At 41.6% G+C, this 22,752-nt stretch overlaps 2 protein-coding genes across 5 annotated transcripts in view; one reads left to right on the top strand and one right to left on the bottom strand.

Moving 5' to 3' along the window:
* Window positions 1–859: 859 nt before the first annotated feature.
* On the bottom strand, window positions 860–21,380 carry DTWD1 (DTW domain containing 1). 3 transcript variants are annotated; one of them, XM_084775514.1, is made up of 5 exons: window positions 21,245–21,380; window positions 18,183–18,496; window positions 13,620–13,763; window positions 11,722–11,980; window positions 860–4,178 (listed from the first exon to the last, which is right to left on the bottom strand). In XM_084775514.1, the coding sequence occupies exons 2-5, from the start codon at window positions 18,444–18,446 to the stop codon at window positions 3,931–3,933; spliced, it is 915 nt and encodes a 304-aa protein (XP_084631640.1). In that variant the 5' UTR covers window positions 18,447–18,496; window positions 21,245–21,380; the 3' UTR covers window positions 860–3,930. The 3 variants fall into 3 exon arrangements, with proteins under 3 accessions (XP_084631640.1, XP_084631641.1, XP_084631642.1); XM_084775515.1 differs by having other exon boundaries at window positions 21,163–21,265; XM_084775516.1 differs by lacking the exon at window positions 21,245–21,380 and adding an exon at window positions 20,596–20,721.
* A 16-nt stretch (window positions 21,381–21,396) lies between these two features.
* FAM227B (family with sequence similarity 227 member B) overlaps window positions 21,397–22,752 on the top strand; it is a 160,812-nt gene continuing 159,456 nt past the window's right edge. For both annotated transcript variants that reach the window (XR_014777958.1, XM_084775513.1), the window contains exon 1: window positions 21,397–21,534. The gene's annotated coding sequence lies outside the window, so the exon portion shown is untranslated. The remainder of the gene's footprint in view (window positions 21,535–22,752) is intronic.

Below are 22,752 nucleotides of genomic sequence, written 5' to 3' on the forward strand. Positions count from 1 at the left end.
ACTCACCTTTCAGTCAAGTCTCTAGTCAGTGTTATTTATCACAGGGCTTTCCTATTTAACTAGTATCTCTTTCATGTACTACTACACTAGTCAATGTGTCCTTTATTGTTTTTAGTGCCTAGAATTTGGTATCCTATACTGATCACCTACCAAATCTTTAGCATATAGCTGGAACCCCAGAGTTTTTGTAGAATGGGAGATCTCTTTAGGAAAAAAAACCAACCTTGTACCAGATTTAGAAATTACCTTTAGAATTGAGTGTGCTGTCTCACACACAGTCCCAAAACTGATGAGGCTGGTGTGGAAAGACTGCTAATAGTTCAAGAGTATATAGTGAGTAGTGATTTCCAGGCTAGCCTGGGCTAGAGTGAGACCCTGTGTCATAAACAAACAAAACAGCTTTTGCAAAGAAAGTTAAAACTGCCTTGTTGACTAGACAATTCTAGTGACAGAATTAGAGTAAAGGAACTTACTGATTGACATGAACCGGCCAGCTGAGGGTATGACCATTACAGCACCCAAATCAAATTTCTCCATGACACCATAAATATGTAGTGAGTATACAGTAGTTACCCAAGCCAACATGTAAAATAAGATTGCTTGTCCCCCACCCCGACCCCACCCAGAGCCTCAAAAGGATATAAAAATGTTATGGTTAAAAACAATTTGGAGGTGTGTTGATAGGGCTCAGTGGGTAAAGATGCTTGGAGTGCAAACCAACGGCCTGACTTCAACCCCAGAATTCACATGAAAGTAGAAGGGAATAGATTCCACAAGGGTGTGCCCCTCTGACCTCCTCCAGCCTTCAAGCGTGCACGCTGCAGCCCATACCCTCACCCTTACAAATCATACACATACATACAATAATCAAAAGTTTTAATTAAAAACAGTTTGGAGAACAGGGCTTTGGCTTCTCAACAATCCCTCAGGAAACTCAGTGTCACAATAACCTAGACGTATGCACAGTTAACAGAGTATACGAATTTTCCTGTCACCTGATGTTGCTTACTTTTGTGAACTTACCATTGTTGTGGATTTAGTTTCCAACCTTATCCTTTACAACAGAGTGTATGGCTAATCAGAGCACTGCCATCCTTGTATTTCATGTTGTTGTGTTTAATTCAGTAAGTCCAGGTGGTCCATGGTCTCAGTCACAACTTTTAACAAGGTTACCATTAAGTATTTAGAAATTAGAATTTTCTATTCTGATATTTTATCTTCCAACTCTTGTACTGAATTACTTTAGTAGTTTCTCAATTTCTAGGATCTTTATTTAATGACATAACCACCAAACTGTGTCTTTGAACAAATACATTCTTTCTGAAGATACCCAGAAGTCTTTTTCCTTTGTATTCCATGCTTTTCCCTCCATTTTTCTTGTGGAGGACTGTATCCATTGTGTGTTGATAAATGATTCTCATGAATGGGCAGTGTTTTGTCTTGTTTTAAGCTGGTGGTCTTCAATTACAACTCATTAAATGATTAGCAATACTTTTCAATGGAGCCATTTAACTACTAGTATTTGGAGACCAAAAATTGATATATCATCCTTCCATAATATGAAAGACATGTTTTCCTACGGTACCTACTTACTTGTGACATTTGGGGAGCTCTAGAGTAGCCAGCTGCCAGTCACTTCAACATTGAGCAGTCACCCCAACAGATAAGGCACTGCAAGGAGAGAGGCTGACACAGATGAGGAGGCATACAGACGGAACCGAGAGGAAGGACAGAGCCTAGCATTTGGGATTCGAAATGAAATTCTTTCTCATCAAATAAAATGTGATTATTAAAGACAGACAGGGACAAAAACCAAACTAACATGGCATCAAAGAAAAGGCCAAGCGAAGTCCCCTTACTTCTTCTTAAGGCTTCCAAATGGGCTGAGAAGGACCTGTCAACTGAGACATGTGGGAGGAGCAATTGGGGGCTTAGGGGCTGAGGCCACACAGACCATCAGTCAGCCTTCCCTGCAGCAGCCTTCCAGACCCACTTCCCCAATAGCCCCACCTTTGGTGGGGGTGGGGGCGGAGGCAAGGGAGCCCTGGTCCTTTATTACTTTTGTCTAAAGGTTATGCTAATCCTTTAAAGATGTCTGCTTTCCTGACCAAAATCCCACCTGAACTAGCTGGCTGCCTGGAAGAGTCTGAGGCTGCCTTGAATTCACAACTTTATTAGAATGTATGATCCTGGGTGGGAAAGCTGAAAGAAGAGGAACTAGCAAGGGTGGAGACCAAGGACACACTGACAGATTACTGCATAGCATCTGCTGCTGTGGCATGGAGTCCAGGAGGCGGGTGCCCATCTCCTGGCAAGGATGCTTGCCTAGCCAGGTGGCCACGACAGGATGAGTGGACGCAGTGTGTGGAGGAAGGAAGAGTTTAGCATATACGCCTAGGCCATTCATTGAGTTAGTTTCATTCACACTGTAGATCACACCCCAAAGCCCTTTTGGCAGCCTCAGGGAATCCCACACGCCTGCTGGTACTGTCAATGGGTAAGAAGGGAAAGAAGACAAAGCCATTGGTCAAGAGCTTATGAAAAAATGGGGCTCAAACCCTTCCTGGGTGCTTGAGTGGCATCTGATACGGTACCCAAAAATGTGCTAGCTATCCTGGCACAATAATGCTGTAAAATAGTGCAATGCCAGTGCCATAAGGCACTCCTTGTTCACATGTCAGGAATCAGGGAGGTGGCTATCAGGTCACCTGACCTTCACAGATGTACAGGGGCAAAAGGGTAAAGGCAACCTTGCACGCTCCAGCAGGCTAGCAGAGCCATGTATGTTATACGCCGACAGCCAAACCACAAAAACAGAAATGCAGATCTGGGAGACGCTTATGACTCAGATTCAGAGTGAGGGGCACTTCAAAGTAAGAAAACAAGGGCCGAAGGGCCGTTATACAGGGAGCAGCAGGTCAAGGCCATTGTTAGTCTACCATATCAAAGGGAGATGAGGCAAGTGCAGCCAACTCATTACTCTTGCAGGCACCCTCTGCCTTCAGGAAGGCCTGGAGACTCTATCTGGCCACAGGGCGCTGCAATACTCTCGGCTGGAGGAGGTGGCCCATCTTTCTCATGGCGAAGGAGTGATAAGACTGTTCTCTCCTCTTTTTCCTTCAATTTTTGAACTGTTTTGTTGGTCTGAAGAGCTGGTTAATGGCAGCAGAGTTGGCTCAGGGAAGTCTGACATCAGCACACCCCCATCCTTCCCCAGCGCAGACTTTGCCCCACTGCAATCCGTTCTAGCTTACCTTTATTTCTAGACATGCTCCAAACATGAAGGAATTTCTTTTAACCCTGTATCATTCACTCTTGAAAACTAAATTCCATCTCCTACAGCATTCCTGGTACATCAAAACATATGGTCCTGTTGGGCCTTGTGACTTGCCGAAACAGGCCATATGTGCATCCCTCTGGCAGGACCACAGCTCTGTCCTAGAGCAGAGGACAAGCAGTGGGAGGGAGTGTGAGCCTACAGAGCCAGCATAGCACACTTACTTATGCCACGTCTGTCACTAACATCAAGCAAATTATGCTTCTCTTTCTTTCTTTCTATTTTTTTTTTTTGCCAAAAGATTTTGACTTCATTTAGGTCCAAAGGCAAGGTGAATATAAGTGAAAAGATAAGACAATCTCTGATCACATATAATTATAATCACATACAGTTCACAGCATATTAAAATGTACAGTGCAACCGAGATATGCCCAAACTGACCAAAATAGCTCCGAAAGTATCTTTCATTCAGCATCATCTCTTAAAAATTGCCAAATTCAAAGTTTCCTTTAAAAAGGATGATAAAATGAACAAAGCTGGAATTTCCCCCAAGTCCTCAAAGACATTGAGCGCAATTCTTTCCCAGAGTAAACACGGCTCAGGAACAAGCCTGTGGACGTTAGCAGAGCACATGACAAGCGCTGTGCGCAGAACTAATGGGTGGGTTTTGGTTTTGCCTTCTCCCCAGAGCCCTTGGCATTCTTTATCAAGCGGTACATGAAAGAGTAGAAGAACAGAAGATTGTCATATTGTCCTTTGTATTTCTCTTTCAGCATGTCACTATGGTAGTCTACCAGGAAGTAATAAATGGCTTCAATTGTGGAAAGGAAAGTATCTGGCTTCCCTTTTTGATGGCGCCAAAAGCAAGTTTTCCTTGTTTTCAGTTCAACTTGTAATAACTCTGCCAAACAAACAGAAAAGGAACATATAAATACTTCTCAATTGCATTATTACTGAGAACAATAACAGTAACTGGAACAATAATGTGCGCTGATACACAATGATGGTTTAATTGCTTCAAGGACTTTTTAATTAAGAAGTGCAGATAAGTTCCTTCCATTCCAACTCTAAACAGGGTCTTCTTTAGATGCACAGGGGTACGTATAGAAACAGCACATGGCACAGAATGGGATCGTGTGCACGCCCAATCTCCCTGAGTCTCAGACCTTGTACAATACACTTAAAATTGAACGGTCCACAACGTCTTCTATGTCACTGTTTCTATCCTGCTATCTTCTGTCTAAGAGCTTCTTTTCAAGTTTTGACTTGTTAACAGAATTTCATTATTCATTTGCAAAAAGGATTTAATTTATCCAATAAAGTGATTTTTTCCCTTGAAATAGTTGTCATTTTTATTTACTCTTTTTTTTCTTTATATTTTTTTATAGGCTCTAACTAAGGAGGAGGGCGACAATGCAGGGAGGGGGAAAGGTAAACTGACCGTAAGGATATCTGAACAAGTCATAAGGATTAACTATTTACCTATCATACGTATAAGTACGTGTATAAATACATATCCACAATTAAAATAAAAATTTCTCGCCTGGGCTGACAATGTTCCATCCAAGAGCCAAAGACCTAACAAAAGCCCCAACACCAGGCACGAGAAGCCCTCATTTGAGTTGCTGTTGGTCAGTGTTGTCCAAGAGACTCTACAATATTATAGGTTATTGTTGCTGCCCCCGAGAGGTGGAAGGCAAGTCCCAGCTGTTGAAGGTACCGTGCACTTCAGACATAGGGCCCCGAGCAGGCCTCAAAGCCTCTTCCCTGGAGACCAGCTTTCATGGTACTAGGAGGCACCATGCAAGCTTCCAAAAGCGGGAAGCAACTAACAGTCCTACCTAGCTATGACGCCCATGGACCACAACATCAACCAGCATGGCACAATAATCCCCAGGGTACAGCAGCGGCGCCCATATTCTGGTGGTAACCAACAGTTCTCTAGTCAGACTTAACTAAGCCCTCTAAAGAGGAAAATCATGTCTGATACTGGAAACCTAGCTATCTACTCAGGGCTAGCGAAGTCATGGATCTTGGAGGAGAATCTCTTTACTAAGCCAGCATGACCCTTAGCTATGTTCAGGATGTCTTCATAATAAAAGTCCTCAAGAAAGTAAGAATGGACAAAACACACCACAATACGATAAAGAGCTATATATGACTACCTATAGCCAATATACTAAACAAAGGAAAACAGCACTTCCTGTAAAACGTTGGACAAGGGTGCCCATTCTCCTGGTTCCTATTCCACATAATTCTTAAAGCTTTAGCTAGAGCAGTAGGATAAGATAAAGACATAGGGAGAATCAAAATTGGAAAGGAAGGCATTAACCTGTTGCTTCTCGCAGACAACGTGATTCTATGCTTAAAACACCCATGGGCTCCACTAGAAAACGCCTGGGTGTAATAAACATGTTCAGCAAAGTCAAAGGATACAAAACCCAGTAGCTTTTATATACACCAATAATAGACTTGCAGTGAAAGAAATCAGGGAAAAATATTCCATTATAATTGCCTCAAAAACAAAACCATCCCAGACATCTAGAGATAACCTAACCAAGGAAGTGAGAGATCTCTATAAGATGAGAAGATGGGGGAAATTGACTCTTATTCATTGCTGGTGGGAACATAAACTGTGTAGCCACTATGGAAGTCACCGTGGGGGTTTCTCAAAACACTAACAATGAACTAACACACAGCCTCATTATTCTACTCCTGGGAATAAACTCAAAGGACTTCTTATACCACGGAGATCTCGCTCATCCATGCTCATCACTGCATTTTATACAATGGCAAGGAAATGAAGCCAGCCTGCATGTTCATCACCAGGTCAATGGGTAAGGAAGATGTAGTAAGTATACCACAAAACTCTATTTGGCTAAAAGGAAAACAAAAAAGAAAAATTTGAAAACTGCAGGAAAATGCATAAAACTGGAAAAAAATTGGAAACCACTATATGAAGTGAGGTCATCAGACTCAAAGACAAATCCCAGAATTCCCTCTCATCAAATTCCTAAATATGTACATCTAGGTAGGAGTCAATGTGAGTAAAGGGGAGTATTGAGATAGGGAGAGCAACACAAGACATCAACCAAAATGAAATATGGAGGAAAATGCCCTAATGAATACCCATTAACCACCTATGCCCCTCCCCTAGACCTCAGAGAGGGGGAGCCCTTCTCCCCTATCAAATGACCCTAGCCTATCAAGTCTCATCAGGACTGTCTGCATCCTCTTGCTCTGTGGCCTGCTAAGGCACCCTACTAGAGGAAGTGATCAGCGAGTGGGCAACAGAGTCCATGGCAGAGACAGCTCCTGTTCTCCTTACTACAGGACCCCTATAGAGACTGAGCTGCCTACTGGACACATCTGAGCCGAGGGCCAAGTCCTCTCCATGCATGGTTCTTGTTTAGGGCATCAGTATCCGCCATTCCCACTGGGCCCAGATTTGCTGGCTCTGTTGGTCCTTCTTGTGGACTCCTGTCCCCTCCAGGTCCTTCTATTCCCCCAACTCTTCCATAAGACTCCCTGTGCTCTCCCCAAAGTTTGGCTATGAGACTCAGCTTCTGCTTCAATCTTCTGCTGGGTGGAATCTTTCAGAGGACCTCTATGTGCACACACCCACATACAGACAGATACATATGCATACATAAATAAAAACAGTAAGAACTAGGAGCTATGGTTCAGTGATTAACAGCACATGCAAGCTTCTGCAGGACTTAAGCACACTGATGTGGTTCACAACCACTTGTAATTTCAGCTCTAGGGAAGCCAACATTTTTGGCCTCTGAAGTCCTTACTCTCATGTGGACACATCCATTCACAGAAACATCCATATGCATATAATTACAAAATAAGATAATATATTTTAAAACAACAAAAAATTTAAAAATTTGGGTTAAATTCAGACAAAATATAATCTGGGCCTGGAACTTCTGAGTTGGAAGTATGATTTACTTATTTGTTTAAATCACTGCTTCCTATGGATATGTCTTTTTGTGTCTTCTTTATCTTTAGGGCATGTATGTCTAGAAATTAAACAATTCACTTCACATTTCCAACATTTTTATCAACAGAATGCTTTAGACAACCGAGTAATAAGCAAGCTAAAATGTCAACCTAGAAAACAATGTATCACAAAGACTGGAGTGATTTCACAGACAAACACATACTGTACTTCTGCTAATAGGACCCTTGAAGGAATTCTTAAAATGTATATTATGTTTCAGCGAAGGCAGCAGAGAAAAAAGAATGCTAAGCAACAAAGTGGTCAAAGGCCATACGATTCCAAATACACATTGCGGTATAAAACAGTGATCAGCAAAGATTCCAGTTTGTGGGCTGACAACAGAGGACAGACAGAAGTAATGAGCACAGCAATAGCTATGTGAGTCAGGAGGAGGCTGAATAAAGTGTGGATGGAGACGGTCCTTACAGTGTTTGCAAGGAAGGTTAAAATGTTGACTTTGAAGTTTTGAAAAATAATCCTTTCAACTAATTTAATTATTCTTTGTCTCTGTCTCTTTGTCTCTGTGTGTGTGTGTGTGTGTGTGTGTGTGTGTGTGTGTATACGCACGTGCGTGTGCGCGCGCACGTGCACGCTACAGCATGTGTGTATAGATTGGAAGACAAGCTATAGCAGTCAATTCTTGCCTTACATCAGTTGATTCTGGGCACTGAACTCAGCCCAAGCCACCTTACCCACCCAGCTTTGAACTCAGATAGGATTATTTCAAAACACAATAAGTAAAAATATTAAAACTTGAAAAACTTATTTCAGGAAAACAAACAAACAGAAAAGGCCCTGAGTGGTTATGCACAACTGTAATTTCAGTGCTCTAGAGGCCATCCTGGGCTACACAGTGAGTACCAGACCAGACAGGGCAAAGAGGTGCTGCCCAGGCTGCACTCACTTTAGATTACATGTGCTACAATATTAGCTGCCAAGCAACACACACCTATTGACACACAGTCACATGACTATCTGGAGGCTAACCAACGTCTCTGTGACTGAGTTTGAGGCCCACTCCAGGGAGAGAACACGCCCTTGATACCCCAAATCTGGCCAAAAGCTTACGGCTGGGGAAGGCATGGCCTAAGGGAGAACACACTACTGTGCTTTGCTTAAACCAACATAGTGTCAAACAGCTTTCTAAATATTTCTGTTTTGTCTTATAAACCAGTGCTGCTCTCAGCTTGGGGAAGCTCCTGTTTGCAGAGGTGACAGTTAATGCGGACACTCATACCTGGTCAAAGTACTGAGCATAAGTGACTGATGAACTCTTACACTGTGTCATCTATGTATTTCCTCAGTGTGACAATGTACAATGAGATGCTGAGAATAGCAGGGAGGACCAGCTGCCAGTCATGAGATCAGGAGTAGAAGCAGCTAAGCCACTACAGCTAAGAGATTAACTGCGTTAGACAAGTTCAGTATAAGGCAGGTTCAGTACTGTATAGTCCTAATGTAAGCTGACGGATGACTACGCACAGGCCCTGAAACGACAGGGTTTACAGCACAAACCAAAGTACCAAGCTCTACCAAAGCTGTCAAAAGTGGAAGAAATTATGGTGCACTGATAATTTAATAATCTGGGATCCATCTACCTTCCACATTTCCCCAGCACCCTCTGATGAATATTCCAGAACACTATGCTACCTGGTTGTACATGATTGCACCAGGACTCTTACCTTTCAGGGTTTTATTCAGATACTAGTGAAATAGCCAGCGCTGTTGTTTCTGTAATGTTTAATGAAGTGATAGTTTCACTGTTATGGTAATTTTTAAAGTCTCTTTGCTTTGTTGCATGTATATGAGCGTACATATGTATGTGTGTGGACCATACGCATGCCACAGAAGAGGGTTTGGATCCCCCGGAACTGGAGCTATAGGTAGTTGTGAGCCAACATGTGGGTGCCGGGAACTGAATCCAGGTCCTCTCTGCACAAGCAATAACTGCTCTTAGCCACTGGGCTGTGATTCTAGCCCATTATGGTGATTCTTAGTGGCAGCATTCAGAACACGAGGATGGAGGCAAACCTCCTAAAACAGCACATCTGAGGGCTGAAGTGTGGTTTGTTCAGCTTAACCAAATGAAAACATGTTTTAAGATTAAAGCCCATGAGTTTTCACACACATGGGATTATTTCTTATGGAGGCAATCTGGCTTATCCAGAAATCTATCTTTCTTACGTATGGAGGCTGTAATTGTGAGCCCCCCAAACTATTCCTGAGGAAGCAGGGACTGATTTAGGAAATGTAGAGACTTGCTTTCAGAGACTCACTGCATGGTTATGAACTTGCACGAAAGTGAAATGCAAGCTTTTTATGGGAATTGGGAAGATGTAATGAATCTTTTATACAAATCTCATTTAGGCAAACCTGAACGAACTGACTTTAAATAGTAGCAGAATAATTCCATTTATAGGTTTTTCAAGGACATTTACTTGTGCTCTTTCATTTGAACCTAGAAATTACCATATAAGGTAACAATAATAAGAAAATATGCCAGACAAATCTTCACACTGAAAGTAACTTGCGGCAGTAAAAGGTACAGAGGCCATGCCAGGCAGTGATCTCTCACTCCTTCAGAGCACAGGGCAGCGTGGATTCATCTGCTAACCACCAGCAACGAATTCCTCCAAGCCTGTAATCCACAGGTACAAACTAATTAATTAGATAACAAATTGCCAGTGAAATGTACTTTGTACTTCCTCTTGCATGAAAATGATAACAGACTGCATCTTTTCTTGAGGGACCTTTTGGCAAACATGCAATACCAGCTGAGTAGCTCTCCGGCCTTCTAATCACCAAGCTGGTCAATAACTGGGAACATCCTAAAGCTTTTAGGGAAGCCACTGAGAATGTCTGAGGCACTGAGAAAGATACAAAGAAAAATGACAAGCACCAGGAGCTCCTGGACTTCAGATTACTAGCTGTGTCACTCGGGCAAGTAAAGTAACTCAAATTTGTATTGGGAGCTCAGCATGTCACTCCAGCAAAAACGGCACATGAGGCTAGGAGATGGCTCGGTGAGCAGCACACATGCTACACAACACCACTAGGACCCGAGAAGATCTCAGAATCCAGGCAGAGGCAGTAGCACACAGGCATAGCCGCTACATATTTGGTCAGATGGAGGTAGCGATGGGAGGATGCTCAGAAGTACGAGTCATTAGGCTGGTGCAATGAGCAAGGGACTCTGTCTGAAACGTAGTGGAAGGTGAGGAATGACACCAAGGTTACTCTCTGACCACCACACATGCGCAGTGGCATCCATGTGTCTACATACATAAACACATATGCACATGCATCACATACACACATAAACACTTACACATATGGGAGTTTTTATTTAAAATAAAAGACATAGAAATGGAAGCAAGACAAATACAATGCCTGAAATGCTGAACTGAGTTGAGACTACCACTGTGATCTCACAATATGCACACATACACCTCTTTATTTAATTGGCTCTGTCCACTCAAGAAATGGCATGCATGCCTCAGCTTCCATAACTCAGTTGCTAATAACAGACCCCAGGAAAAGGAACCACAGCTCTGTAAGACAATGATGAGTCCAAGTCTGTGGCAGGAAGAAAGTCAAAGAAGGCTTGAGATTCCCTGTGGCACTGCTGAGTCCATAGTACTACAAACTACTGAGGCCACTATTTAAACGCCAATTAACACACGAAGAAGCAACAGGACTGAACTTCCACTATTTTTCATTTCTCAATTTAGTGACTGATTGAAGCAATGATTCGTGAATACCAAACCCTGTTGAGAAGGTCTGTAGCCTGAACGTGTCACTCCAGTGTACTAAAGGAATACAAACCTTTATGTGGAAAGATCTGCCCATCATCACAGTAATCAAGTAGTCCTTGTTAAATACAGCTAAATGTGGAAACAACTTGTTTTATATGCCTCCTGACTTAATGCAACAGTAAGTATGCAATCTGAACTTAACATTCATGAAGTGTGCTGAGCTGACAGGGAAAAGACCCAATATCATAATGACAGCAAACAACAGTACAAACTGGACCAGCAATAGACAAGCCTGGATTTATTCCTACTTTAAAGTACCTTAACTGTGAGGCTGGGGAAATGGCACAGTGGTTAAGAGCACCTCCTGCTTATGTGCAGGTGCCAAGTTTGGTTCCCAGCACCCACATCAGGAAGCTCATTAACCGCTTGTAACTCCAGCTCCAAGGCATCCAACTTATTTATTATGTAGGAATGTACTGTCAAAAAGATCTATAGTAATTAGAGAGCAGTTCTGCAAAGCCTTCTGCTTAATTTAAAATTGTTCCACCAGCAAAGCACATAGATGCATAAATAAACACATAAGACAGAAAGGGAGAAGAGACATGGAGCGAATATGAACGTTGAATGTAACTGTTCTCTTGAGGGAACGACTAAATAAAAGCCCCACACAACTTCCTTACCCCGAAGCCGCTCATCAGAGGCTATCTGGTTTGTCTGGCTCCAGGTGCTGTCAATAAAGACAACTCTTTTCAATCCTGGGCCTTTGCAAGTGCTCCTGCTCGCATCACAGCCTTCCTCTTCCTTAGTTCTCTTGAGTTTAAGAGGTGGCACATCAAGGTCATCAGTTCTACTTCTACCTTTACTTTCAGTCCTTTTTCGTAGATGAAAAGAGACATCTTTTACTGAGATGGACTGAGGCCCAGGAAAAACAAGTACAACCTAAAACAAAGAAACTCAAGTTAGCTACACGGTACTGTGATCTCCAACATAAACTCTTGACTTAAAACTCTAAGAAAAAGAGATGCTGGGTATCTAAAAAAGAAGCATTAGGGTGATTCTATTATTTGTTTTCTTCCATATATGGTAAAGTTTAAGCTCATTGCTAATAGCATATAATCATATTACCTGGAGAAGTTACTTCAAAATAAGTTACTCACTGACTACAAAGCCAAGTTAACAGTACCTTGAGTTTAAAAAAGAATATTAAGAACTATTTTTGTGGTGTGGGGCTACACTCCTATATTCCCAGCACTAGAAAAATGGGGGCATGAGATCAGGGTTAGCCTGGGCTTCCTAAGAGTTATAGGCCAGACAGAAAGACAAAAGACAAAGTACATGATGCTTTTTAAAAACAACTACTGGGGCTGGAGAGATGGCTCAGTGGTTAAGAGCACTGGCTGCTCTTCCAGAGGTCCTGAGTTCAATTCCCAGCACCCACATGGTGGCTCACAACCTTCTGTATTATGACCTGATGTCCTCTTCTGGTGTACATGAAGACGGTATACTCATATACATAATAAATAAATATTTTAAAAAAATAAAAATAAACTACTAAAAACTGTTCAACAATTAAATACCATTTTCACGGTATAAGGAAAGATAAAATAAATAAGGCAGGGGAGGAAATGGTGTAACAGCTTTTACAGCCATTACTGAGGGTAGGATAAACATAGTGGGGACTGCGAGGCACACTTGTAGGCCTAAATTCTTCAGGGCTGAGACAGCAGGACCTTGAGTTTCAAGGCTAGTGTGGACCACACAGTAAAATTTGGCATCAAATTTAAGAAGAGTATAACAGTGTATTCTGTTTAATTAAATAAATGCTATTTAACTGACCAGAGAAGGATACACAAACATATGACTAGATCAAACTCAGACATTACTTGTAAATATACTTTCAAAATAAATTAAAATTGCACAGAGAATAAAGAATATATCTCAACATATATGTATGTGTATATATTTTCTAATATATATTCATTTATACATATATTTAAACATATGTATGTATTTATATATGTAGTGTATTATTTTTTGATAAGAAGGCTACTAACATCCCACCAAAATGACAATTTTAACTAGGGTATGAATTAGGAATCTAGGTGTACCTAAGGAAGACATTTCAGCAGTTGTAAAAAAAAAAAGAAAATCACAAAGGTTTTATATACTAAAACTCTTAATTTTGAGAGAATTTCCAAAACCTCCTCTGAGGCAGTCTTTCTTTTCTTTGTTGCAGCTATTCCAATGACAGTTGTAACTCGGTTTCCCAGTCTGTATCAAATTAGACCATCCACAAGTCATACAGAAAGGAGAATTCTGCGGGGAGCAAAGGAGAAGCAGGGTACTAGTGAAGAATAAAACCCAGAGTGAGGCATCAAACCTATAAAACAGACTAGCAGAGGGATTTAAAAAAACCGTAATAGTTGAGGATCTGTGAAGACATCACTGAAGTAAAACGCTTAGCATTAAATAAGCATAACACTAGATTGCTAGGAAGATAGTAAGTCATGTCCCAATAAGTTCAGAAAGGGGATGGAATTAAAAGCTCCCACAGGGATGTAAGTGCCAAGCTGCCCACCTCATGGTCCGTGCCTTCATACTCTGGAATGCATGGGTACGTGTAAATGCTCACAGAGTCGGGCGCTAAGAGCTTTGCGTGCACAGCAGTGCTTTTGCCATCTGTTTCATTTGGATGCTTAATGATATCGATCTTCAGTGGGAGCTGGAGTAAAACGAAAAGACAAATGGACAAAATAAGGATAAAATTATGATTTTTATGTCAACATTAACCTCTGAAGCTACACCCCAAGCTCACACTGAGCTCCTGTGAGCACACTTACAGTTGAAGGTCACACTGGTTAGACCAGAGTACTAAGGATGGTTAAGGATCCACCAAACTCCAACCGCTCCCTCAAGGTGGGGCATGTATCTGAGCAACCATTATAGCCCACACAGGGTTGTTTCCTCAAGACATATGCGTATTAAGTTCAATTCTTCACATTTCAGCATCCATGACAAAGACATTAAAAAAAATAATTTCTACGAACTCTAGATTTGTTTTATGCTGTTTTCAAAAGAAATGAAACCTTGAATGATACTTCAGATTTAAAATTCAAATTCTGTTCCTCATACAGTTTTTTCAGGTCAAGGCTACCTGAAATTTTGTGATCTTTGGCAATGAATTTTCACAACACAAATTACAATAGAAAAACCAGCAACAGAATGGGCCTTAACGGCTTTGTTACAAATAACCGTACTCAAGTTATACTTGATACAAGTGCATCTCAGAAACACTTGCCCAAGTATTTTCCTTAATTAAGCAGCTGTCTTATTTCTGTTCAAAAATAATAATAATTATCTTGGATTTCTTAAGCTGATTTTGTTGTTTGTCTGTTTGTTTTACTATCTAAGTTTCTTCATTTCAGACTCAGTTATTTGGTAAGGTCATCTACCACCTCCAAGATCCTCACTTCATACAAAGAAGGTAAGGTCTCTCTGAACAGGTCCTGGAAGGCAGCCATTTTACTCTCGAGCATAATACTGTTTTTCCTGTTTTAAACTACAAATATTCTCAGTCTGCATTCTCATAGGGTTTAGTATCTACTGTACCTGTGAACTAGCCACCATGGTCAAGATAAAGATCTGCCACCATCAGAAGGTCCTCTAGTCTCCCTCCTCTTCCTCTCCTGCTGGCCTGTTGTCACTTCAGCTCATTTTTTCTAGAGTCCCATATAAGTGGAATATTAAAATATGATCTTTCCATCTGGTGTCTTTAACTCAAAAGAATTACTTTGAAATACATTTTAAAAAATCTTATCATTTGTTCTATAGTTCACCCCACCCCCTTCAAGATGAGATTATTTGGAGAGACAGCCTCAAGGTCACAAGGGCCATGACTGGGCCTCTATAAAGTAGGGCAGCAGGAGTGTGGAGAGAGCATCACCCCAGGGGAGCTTGATAGGTCTGGAAGAGGATGCCTTTCCTTCAGCACCCAGACAGGAGCTGCGTTAAGAGAGAGGTTACCATGTGAAGAATGACAGAGGCCTAAAGGGAGAGACGGACCCTTCAGCTGTTCCCAAGGCTAGTTTCTAAAGGAGCTGTTTTGCTGCACACTACAAAGTAAACCAAATTTCCTTTCTCTTTCTGGACAATTATGTGAGGACAGGATGTTATACACGGTATGCCTCAAAGGGATGCAGGCACAAATACATACCTCAAACAGTTCCCAACCATGATGTCACACACCATTACTCTCCTTCTACGCCCACAAGCACACTCATCATTTATAACATAGGGTCAGTTACATGAAATCAACATAACAATGTCTACCTGTAGGAAATTTGTATTTGTATCCTGGTTCATATATTTGACCAGAAAAATCACATTAAATACTGACATGGTAGAGTAAAGGCTCCAGTAGTGACGAGACCAGAGGGCAGTTTGGAAGAGATGTTCTGCTTTGAAACATGCAACAGGATGCCCATTTGCCCTCTAATAGCACATGCCTTTCTGCTCAGATATACTAACCTAACACCACAAGTGCTTGTCCCACAGCAAAGCTTTTTCAAACTGGGCTGCTGAGGCTCAAGTTTTCTTTTCCATCTTTATCTACACATTTCTTATAGTTTTAAAATTCTGCATCAAATAAAGGTGTATCTGATTTATTCTTGTCTTAGTTACTTTTCTATTGCTGTGGTACAACACCATGACCACGGCAACTTATAGAAGACAAAGTTCATTTGGGGATAACTGTATCAGAGGATTAGAGTTTGTGATGTCGCTATCCCTAGCTAACCGATGATAAAAGTCATCCTAGCAGGGAACATAACAGCATGCAGGCAGGCATGGTGCTGGGGCAGGAGCTGACATAACCATGATGCAGAGAGAGAGAGAGAGAGAGAGAGAGAGAGAGAGAGAGAGAGAGAGAGAGAGAGAGAGAGAGAGAGAGAGAGAAAGTGTGCACTGGGAATTGCATGAGTCTTTGAAGCCTCTTCCAACAAGACCACACCTCCTAATCCTTCTCAAAAAGTTCCACCAACTGAGGATCAAGTATTCAAACATTTGAGCTGATGGAAACATTTTCTTTTAATTTACCACAATTCTCCAGACTAAAGTTTTAGGCTTTAAAGGGACTTGCTCCTTGTGTTCTACCGTCCCAAGCAGGCTCTAAAAAAGCAAATGCTACATAGTAACACATCAAATTTTATGTGTGGGCACGAAAATACACTTTAGAAAACTATACAGTTGGTCAAATACATGGCATGTTTTTTTTTTTTAAGTACCTCTAATACATGGTGGATACTGTCAACTGATTTAGAAAATAATCCTGTTGTAAAATTTCTATCAAAATAGTAGCTCTATAAATACAATTTTCTTTCTGATCTACAATCCTTTTTTTTAAAAACATACTTTAAGATTAAAAAGTCTTTTAAATGTTTGTAAGATAGTGTCTCACTAAGTACCTCAGGCCTGCCCCAAACTCACTGGCATAAATCCCCTATGTGTTCTGCCTCAGCCTCCAAGTGCTGCAGGTATACCAGGCAAGGTAAGGTATTTAGTGGGACATTTTCTTTATGTGGCTGTGGCATACACAGAAGACAGGATTAGTCTTTATGTATTTCAGAAACTATACTCTGACATGCACCATTCCTATTAGTGAGGACACTAACAAAAATTCTTAAACCTCAAACTTTTTTTTTGTTTCTGAGCAAATTGTATGTACTATCTCATTCTTGGCCAATAAGCTTTGCCTTTATCTATATGTGAGGTTTTAACAAAGTAAGCATTGAAATGTTTTTCATACTTCAAACCTAAATAATACATATTTCTGAATATAGCCTCAATTTATTTTGTTAGTGGCAAGACTCATTTGTATAAAGTGTAGAACTGAATTTCTCTAAAGTCCTAATACATGCCAATCACATTAATACACGTATTGGACTCAGTTCTTACATTTGGGTCAGTGTTAACACATACATAGTGTACTGGCTGGTTTTGTGTGAACTTGACACAAGCTAGAGTCATCAGAGAAAAAGGAGCCTCAGTTGAGAAAATGGATCCATGAGATCCAGTGGTAAGGCATGTCTCAATTAGTGATCAGTGGGGGAGGGCCTGGCCCATGATGGGCTGGTGGACCTGGGTTTTATAAGAAAGGCAGGCTAAGGAAGCCATAGGAAGCAAGCCAGTAAGCAACCCCCCCCCCACGCCAAGACCTCTGCCTCAGCTCCTGCCTCCAGGTTCCTGCCCTGTTTGAGTTCCTGTCCTGACTTCCTTCGATGATGAAGAGTGATGTGGAAATACAAGCCAAATAAACTCTTTCCTCCCCAACTTGCTTTTTGGTTATAGTGTTTTGTCACAGCAATTAAAAACCCTGACTAAGATACACAGTAAATTCTTTGATTATACATAAATGATCTATGAACACTTTACCCACATAAAGTCTTGATAAACACCACAAACCATAAAGTAAGCAATCAATTCAAGTCAGCTTTTCCACATGGCTTGAAATCACTGTAATTATAATGTGGTCCAATGTGTAGGCCCAGTCCTGTGACAAAGCTTTTACATCGTAGCTTAGTTCAGTGTTGGTCATAGCCATCTGCTCCACTCTATATATAGGATGGGGAAAGTCACAGAACCTCAGGGAAACACCCACCCTGAATCACCTACCTATGTTTTCCCAAGGATCATTACAAGGACTTGAAGTCATTTTTAAGGTTTCTTCAAGTGAGACTATAAAACTGACTTTATAATTATTAATATTTTAAACTAACTAACTTCATTGAGATTACATAGTTTATTTCAAACTTGCGATTTTCCAGAAACAAGAAGGAGAAAAATGTTTAATAGTGTCGAATTATCCACTAATATGACTAATTTCCAAGCTTATCAAATATATTAGAGTAGGCATATATGTACGCATACATACACATATATGATCTCTGTTTTTAAAAGATTTATTTATTTATTATGTATACAGATTTCGTTATAGATGGTTGTGAGCCAACATGTGGTTGCTGGGAATTGAACTCATGACCTTTGGAAGAGCAGTCAGTGAGTGCTCTTACCCTCTGAGCCATCTCTCCAGCCCCAATGATCTCTTTTTTAAATGCACTTTTCCATCTTCACACAAGCGGCTTACCTGCACGAGTGGGATCTGCTCGGTGGGCACATTTTCCACCGGGACATAGCATGTGTAGCAATAGAACATTCTTGAGCCACCACACTTGAGGCACCGTGACCTCCCGCTTCGCTGAGCCTTATGAAGCACGTCTTGAGACGCCAAGCGCAGGTTCTGAAGGGGGTCTTCGCAAGCTACGGAAGCAGCTTGTGTCTGTTTCGTTTCTATACAATTTGTATTAGTTGCTTCGCCTTCTTGAGGAAACGTAGAGGGACTGAGAGCCATTCTTTCTTTGAACCAAATGTTCTGTTTCTAAAGCATGTGTCACAGGTGCTCTGTAAAATTTAAAATAGGGAGGAATGAAGCCTCAACACTGTACTGTCATTACAAATAAAACTGTCCAATATAATTTTAATCAACAGCCATTACTAAGTTCAAACACCATTAAACTGATATTCTCGAAAATACAAAATTAAAAAAATCAATCGACTCAAATGAGAAATTTCAGTTACTCTTACAAACTATTCTTTCAAAAAAATTGAAATGCGCTAGATTAAAAATCACTTCAAATATAAAATCTAAACGCTGATGATCCACTTTGGTATTACCCATTTTGTCTCAAATATGGCAATTGTTTTAAAAACATTGAGAATACAGTAACTCTCTGCTATTGTCATACAGAAACACGTTTACCTACATCCAATCTAGCTCTGAACTGGCATCCCATAACATAATCTCTCATGGGGAACTCAAGGGAGAATATGGGCTGCAGTAGTGTGAGTAAGAGGGGGGGGGGAGGGAGAGAGAGAGAGAGAATCTCTTTTTCTTTTCTTTTCTACCCCTGGTTTCTGACCACAGTTCTGGCTTCAAACTCCTTCCACGGGGCTAGTAACAGGCAATCTAACTTGAAGTTGTTCCACTCTCTAACAGGTGAACAAATATCTATTTCAAAATGGATTCTGCCCTGTAGCTTCGAGGGAGGAAAACAGAAGATCCTGACAGGCCTGGTGACTCCCTTCCACTCTGTGAGCATGACGCCCATAACACACTGTATAGACTCAAAGCAGGGGCTTTCAGGAGCTTCTGGACACGTTGTTATGTAGAGGCTCACACAAAGGGGAACTCATCCACACACTGTAAGACCTCACCTCAACTGCACTGGGACCCTGGGCCTGGGTCCCTTCCCTACTTTACCTGTCTGTACATTTGAATCTGTTAAAAAAAAAAAAAAAAGATAGCCCTAATGATAACCGTCAAATGCAAGCATAGTGTCCCCTGAGATCTGTGGGCCACACGAGCAAATCAAATGAGCTGAAGAGGGGCTGAAGGAATCTCAGCTTGGAGCTAGTTGGTAGGAACATTTGAAGGCCCAGCTTGTGACTGGGAATGAGGGCAGGGCAATTTAGTGACTGAACTGTCAGCCTGTGGATTCTGACACTGACCCCGGTAGTGTCAGCGCTGCATTTATTTAGAGGACAGCAGCTGGTGTCCACTATAGAATTATTTGCTTACTTCCTGCTTAGGAAAAAAATTCCCCACACCTTTTGAGGTCACAAGCATTCCTGATGATCATGGAAGGAAGAACAAGACGGTCTGTTCTTCCTAACATAGACATGTTCACTCGCCTCCAACTTGAACTAATAGTTAACCAGAGCACATCTGCTAAGGCTGAGATAGCTACTGTCAACATTTTTAAAATATCCCAAAAGGTAAAATATGTAATCTTAGATTTCTAAACTTTCCAAAAGTCTATACCCTTCAGATTCTTTAGTAGGGTAAGAACTTTCCCACTTAATATTTTCTGTGCAGGTTCTATGTGTGTGTGTGTGTGTGTGTGTGTGTGTGTGTGTGTGTGTGTGTAGCAAAAGTTAATGAAAAAGAGGACATGGGGGAATGTGAGTGTATATCTAATGTCAAATTCGTAACGGGAGATGCAGCTGGAGTTGTGGGGGATTGGAAAGAATTAGAAAACAATGGTTTTTCTTTCCTAAGGAACTAACAAAAACTAGCATCTTGGTGGTCTATTCATTATGCAACTTAGGCTGAAAAATATTAAACTCCTGTTTCCACCCAATTTATCCAAAATTAACTATATTCATGCAGTTTCATCCTGTCTACTTTGCCCATAACATCTATTTTCAGACTTGACAGCAGATTCTAATTCAGCTCCTTATTAATACAGGCAAAGACAATCTCTTACACTTCTGAGTACTTATTACTGGGTCCATATATTTGATATGGAGAAATGTGTTCATTTAGAGAAAATTTTCAGTGAGGTTTTCCTCTAGCGAAAGTAGAATTCTTTCTGATTTATCTATTCCTAATTTTTTATACTTTTCGATTGATTCAAATACTTGTTAACTAAATTAAAACCATCCTATAAGAGGGCAGCCTGATAACTTTTATTTTCCCCAAAGTGGAGGAAAAGGCTAACCTTTTCAACGAAGGTAAGTTGATTTGCCTCCCTAGAGAACATTCCTTAAACTTCTCTTATCTTGAATTGTGAACCAATTCAGGAGCAGATAAAACCATTTTCAATATTTGTTTGTGAAGTGCTAAGAACTGGGCATATAATTTGTATAGGCACAATATCCATTATTTTTTTAACATCTCAAACACCTCCGCCATTTTTTAACACGGGACTAAGAAGCCCCTCCCACAGAACACACTATAGCATAGGCTGTGTCTTGTAAAGTTTTTCATTTGGAGTGAGTTCAATCATAAACAGCCCTGAAATGCTGCAATCTTAGGCATCATTACTCTTGCCCAACCTAGTGGAACTAGCAATGCAAAGTGTCACTATACTTGTTTCATATTCCCTAAAAACAGACACAAGAAACGCATCTGCTTATTGGCTGATGCTAACAGCACATTTCTACCTCCCTTCTTCCTTGACCCCCCACCCCCCCCTCAAACCAAGAGCGCTCAATAGGAGCTGGCTGAGTTTCTCCGACTTGGGAAGCCTAATAAATCCTCAGTTAGGTCCCCACCGGCACGCCACAAGCAGCGTCAGCCCGTAGCACGACCTCCGCCCGGCCCGTCGGGTCCCAGGCCCCAGCCACCCGACCCGAGGGACGGCCGACCTGCTCCACGCAGAACTCACGGTCCACACGGTCTCCGCTCCGCGCGCCCCACCCGGAGCGCTTTACGGGGAACACCGGCGGGCGGGGCTTGGCAGTTGCTAGGGCCACGGTGAAGCTGACTGTGGCGCATGCTCGATGGACGAGCCGGAGGAGTTCGTTCGGAAGTCCCGCCTCCGCTTCCTCTGCGAACCGGCCCTTTGGAGCAGTTAGCTTCCGCCTGTGCAGGCGGTTGAGGCTAAGCCGTGGAACTAGGAACGGAATACGAAGGAGCGTTTTTGAGAGTAGTTACCGTGAGTTAGTGAGGAAATAGTAACTCCTCAGAACACTCCGCTTTACCTCCCCAGATATATTTAAGAGAACGCAGACTTGTGGCTTTATGTGGCTGTATAACTTCTTAGGGAAACCACTTACACGTTTGCTTTGCGTAAAACCGCAGAGTTGGCACCTAGTGGACTTTTTTCCTCTTTGAAGTTGAATACATGTGGATAAATGAATACATTGTTTTTCTATGCCCCACCTCGAAGAAACCTAAACAGTAGTTGTTAACTTGTAAACAGAACTATTATGAAAGCAGTTTCTTTAGTGAGTGGTGAGTCTTGCACTTAGCCAATGGGAGAGAAAGAGCAGCATTGTGTGGAATCACGAATGACAAGGCCAGGGCACGATACTTACCAGATGAGAACTTATATAAACGTTTTAATAGAAAATAGACAATAGTCAACAGATAAATTCTGCAGAATCACGCCCCTAAGTGGGAGCAGGGCCCACTTTCCAGTGGTTAAAAGGAGTTGCCTGGCCATGAATGGAAGCTCATAGTTGAAGAGAGTTTAAAGGGGGCTGGGTGGGAGCCTTGTTTTCCTTTTTTGACTGCTCTCGGGATGAGGTGCCAGAGGCCATTAGTGTCAGCAGGAAGGGGATGGACATGCGCACACAGCTCCATCCTTTTACCCTCAACAGCCCGAGGCTGAGTCCCCTTAATGTTTTAGGGACCTCAACTCAGGCCAAACTGGGATTCTTGATTTCGATGCAGAAAAGGAATTTCAGACCTATCGAGAGTGAAGTAGAAATTGTACTATGGGTAATCGAATCTAGATTTTAAGCAAAAAGGTCACAAGAGAGGCGTTCAGAAAGACGTGCTAAGGATCAGTCCGCCTATACACTCACTTATCAAAACAGAAAGAAAAGTTTCCAATCTTTTGAGATGTAACACTAAAGCCACCAAAAAAATGTATAGTATTTTCTGGCATATAAGATGACTAGAGGTATAAGACAACGCCCAACTTTTCCAGTTAAAATATAGTTTTGTAACGTACTCGCCATATAAGACTACCCCCTCTTCCAGCACGCACCCCGTGTAGCGGACTCAAGCATCTGTCTATTTATAGGCACAGACAGCCTACACTGCTCCTTTAAGGTGCCCTCCACACTCAACCCAAAGGTGCAGCATCCCTCCTAGTTGAATGGGCGGGTTCTGGTGGAGAGCCAATCCATGCTCACATTTTCCTCCT

The sequence above is a fragment of the Acomys minous genome (genome assembly GCF_964271855.1).
Source record: "Acomys minous genome assembly, chromosome: 3".
Taxonomy (NCBI): Eukaryota; Metazoa; Chordata; class Mammalia; order Rodentia; family Muridae; genus Acomys; species Acomys minous.

Excerpts from the sequence above, each read along its gene's own strand:
- DTWD1 (XM_084775514.1), bottom strand. The coding sequence starts at position 18,446 with ATGGCTCTCAGTCCCTCTACGTTTCCTCAAGAAGGCGAAGCAACTAAT. Across the intron at positions 13,764-18,182 it reads AGCAGATCCCACTCGTGCAG|CTCCCACTGAAGATCGATAT; the intron begins GTAAGCCGCTTG and ends GTTTTACTCCAG. Across the intron at positions 4,179-11,721 it reads CTCTGATGAGCGGCTTCGGG|AGTTATTACAAGTTGAACTG; the intron begins GTAAGGAAGTTG and ends TTTGTTTGGCAG.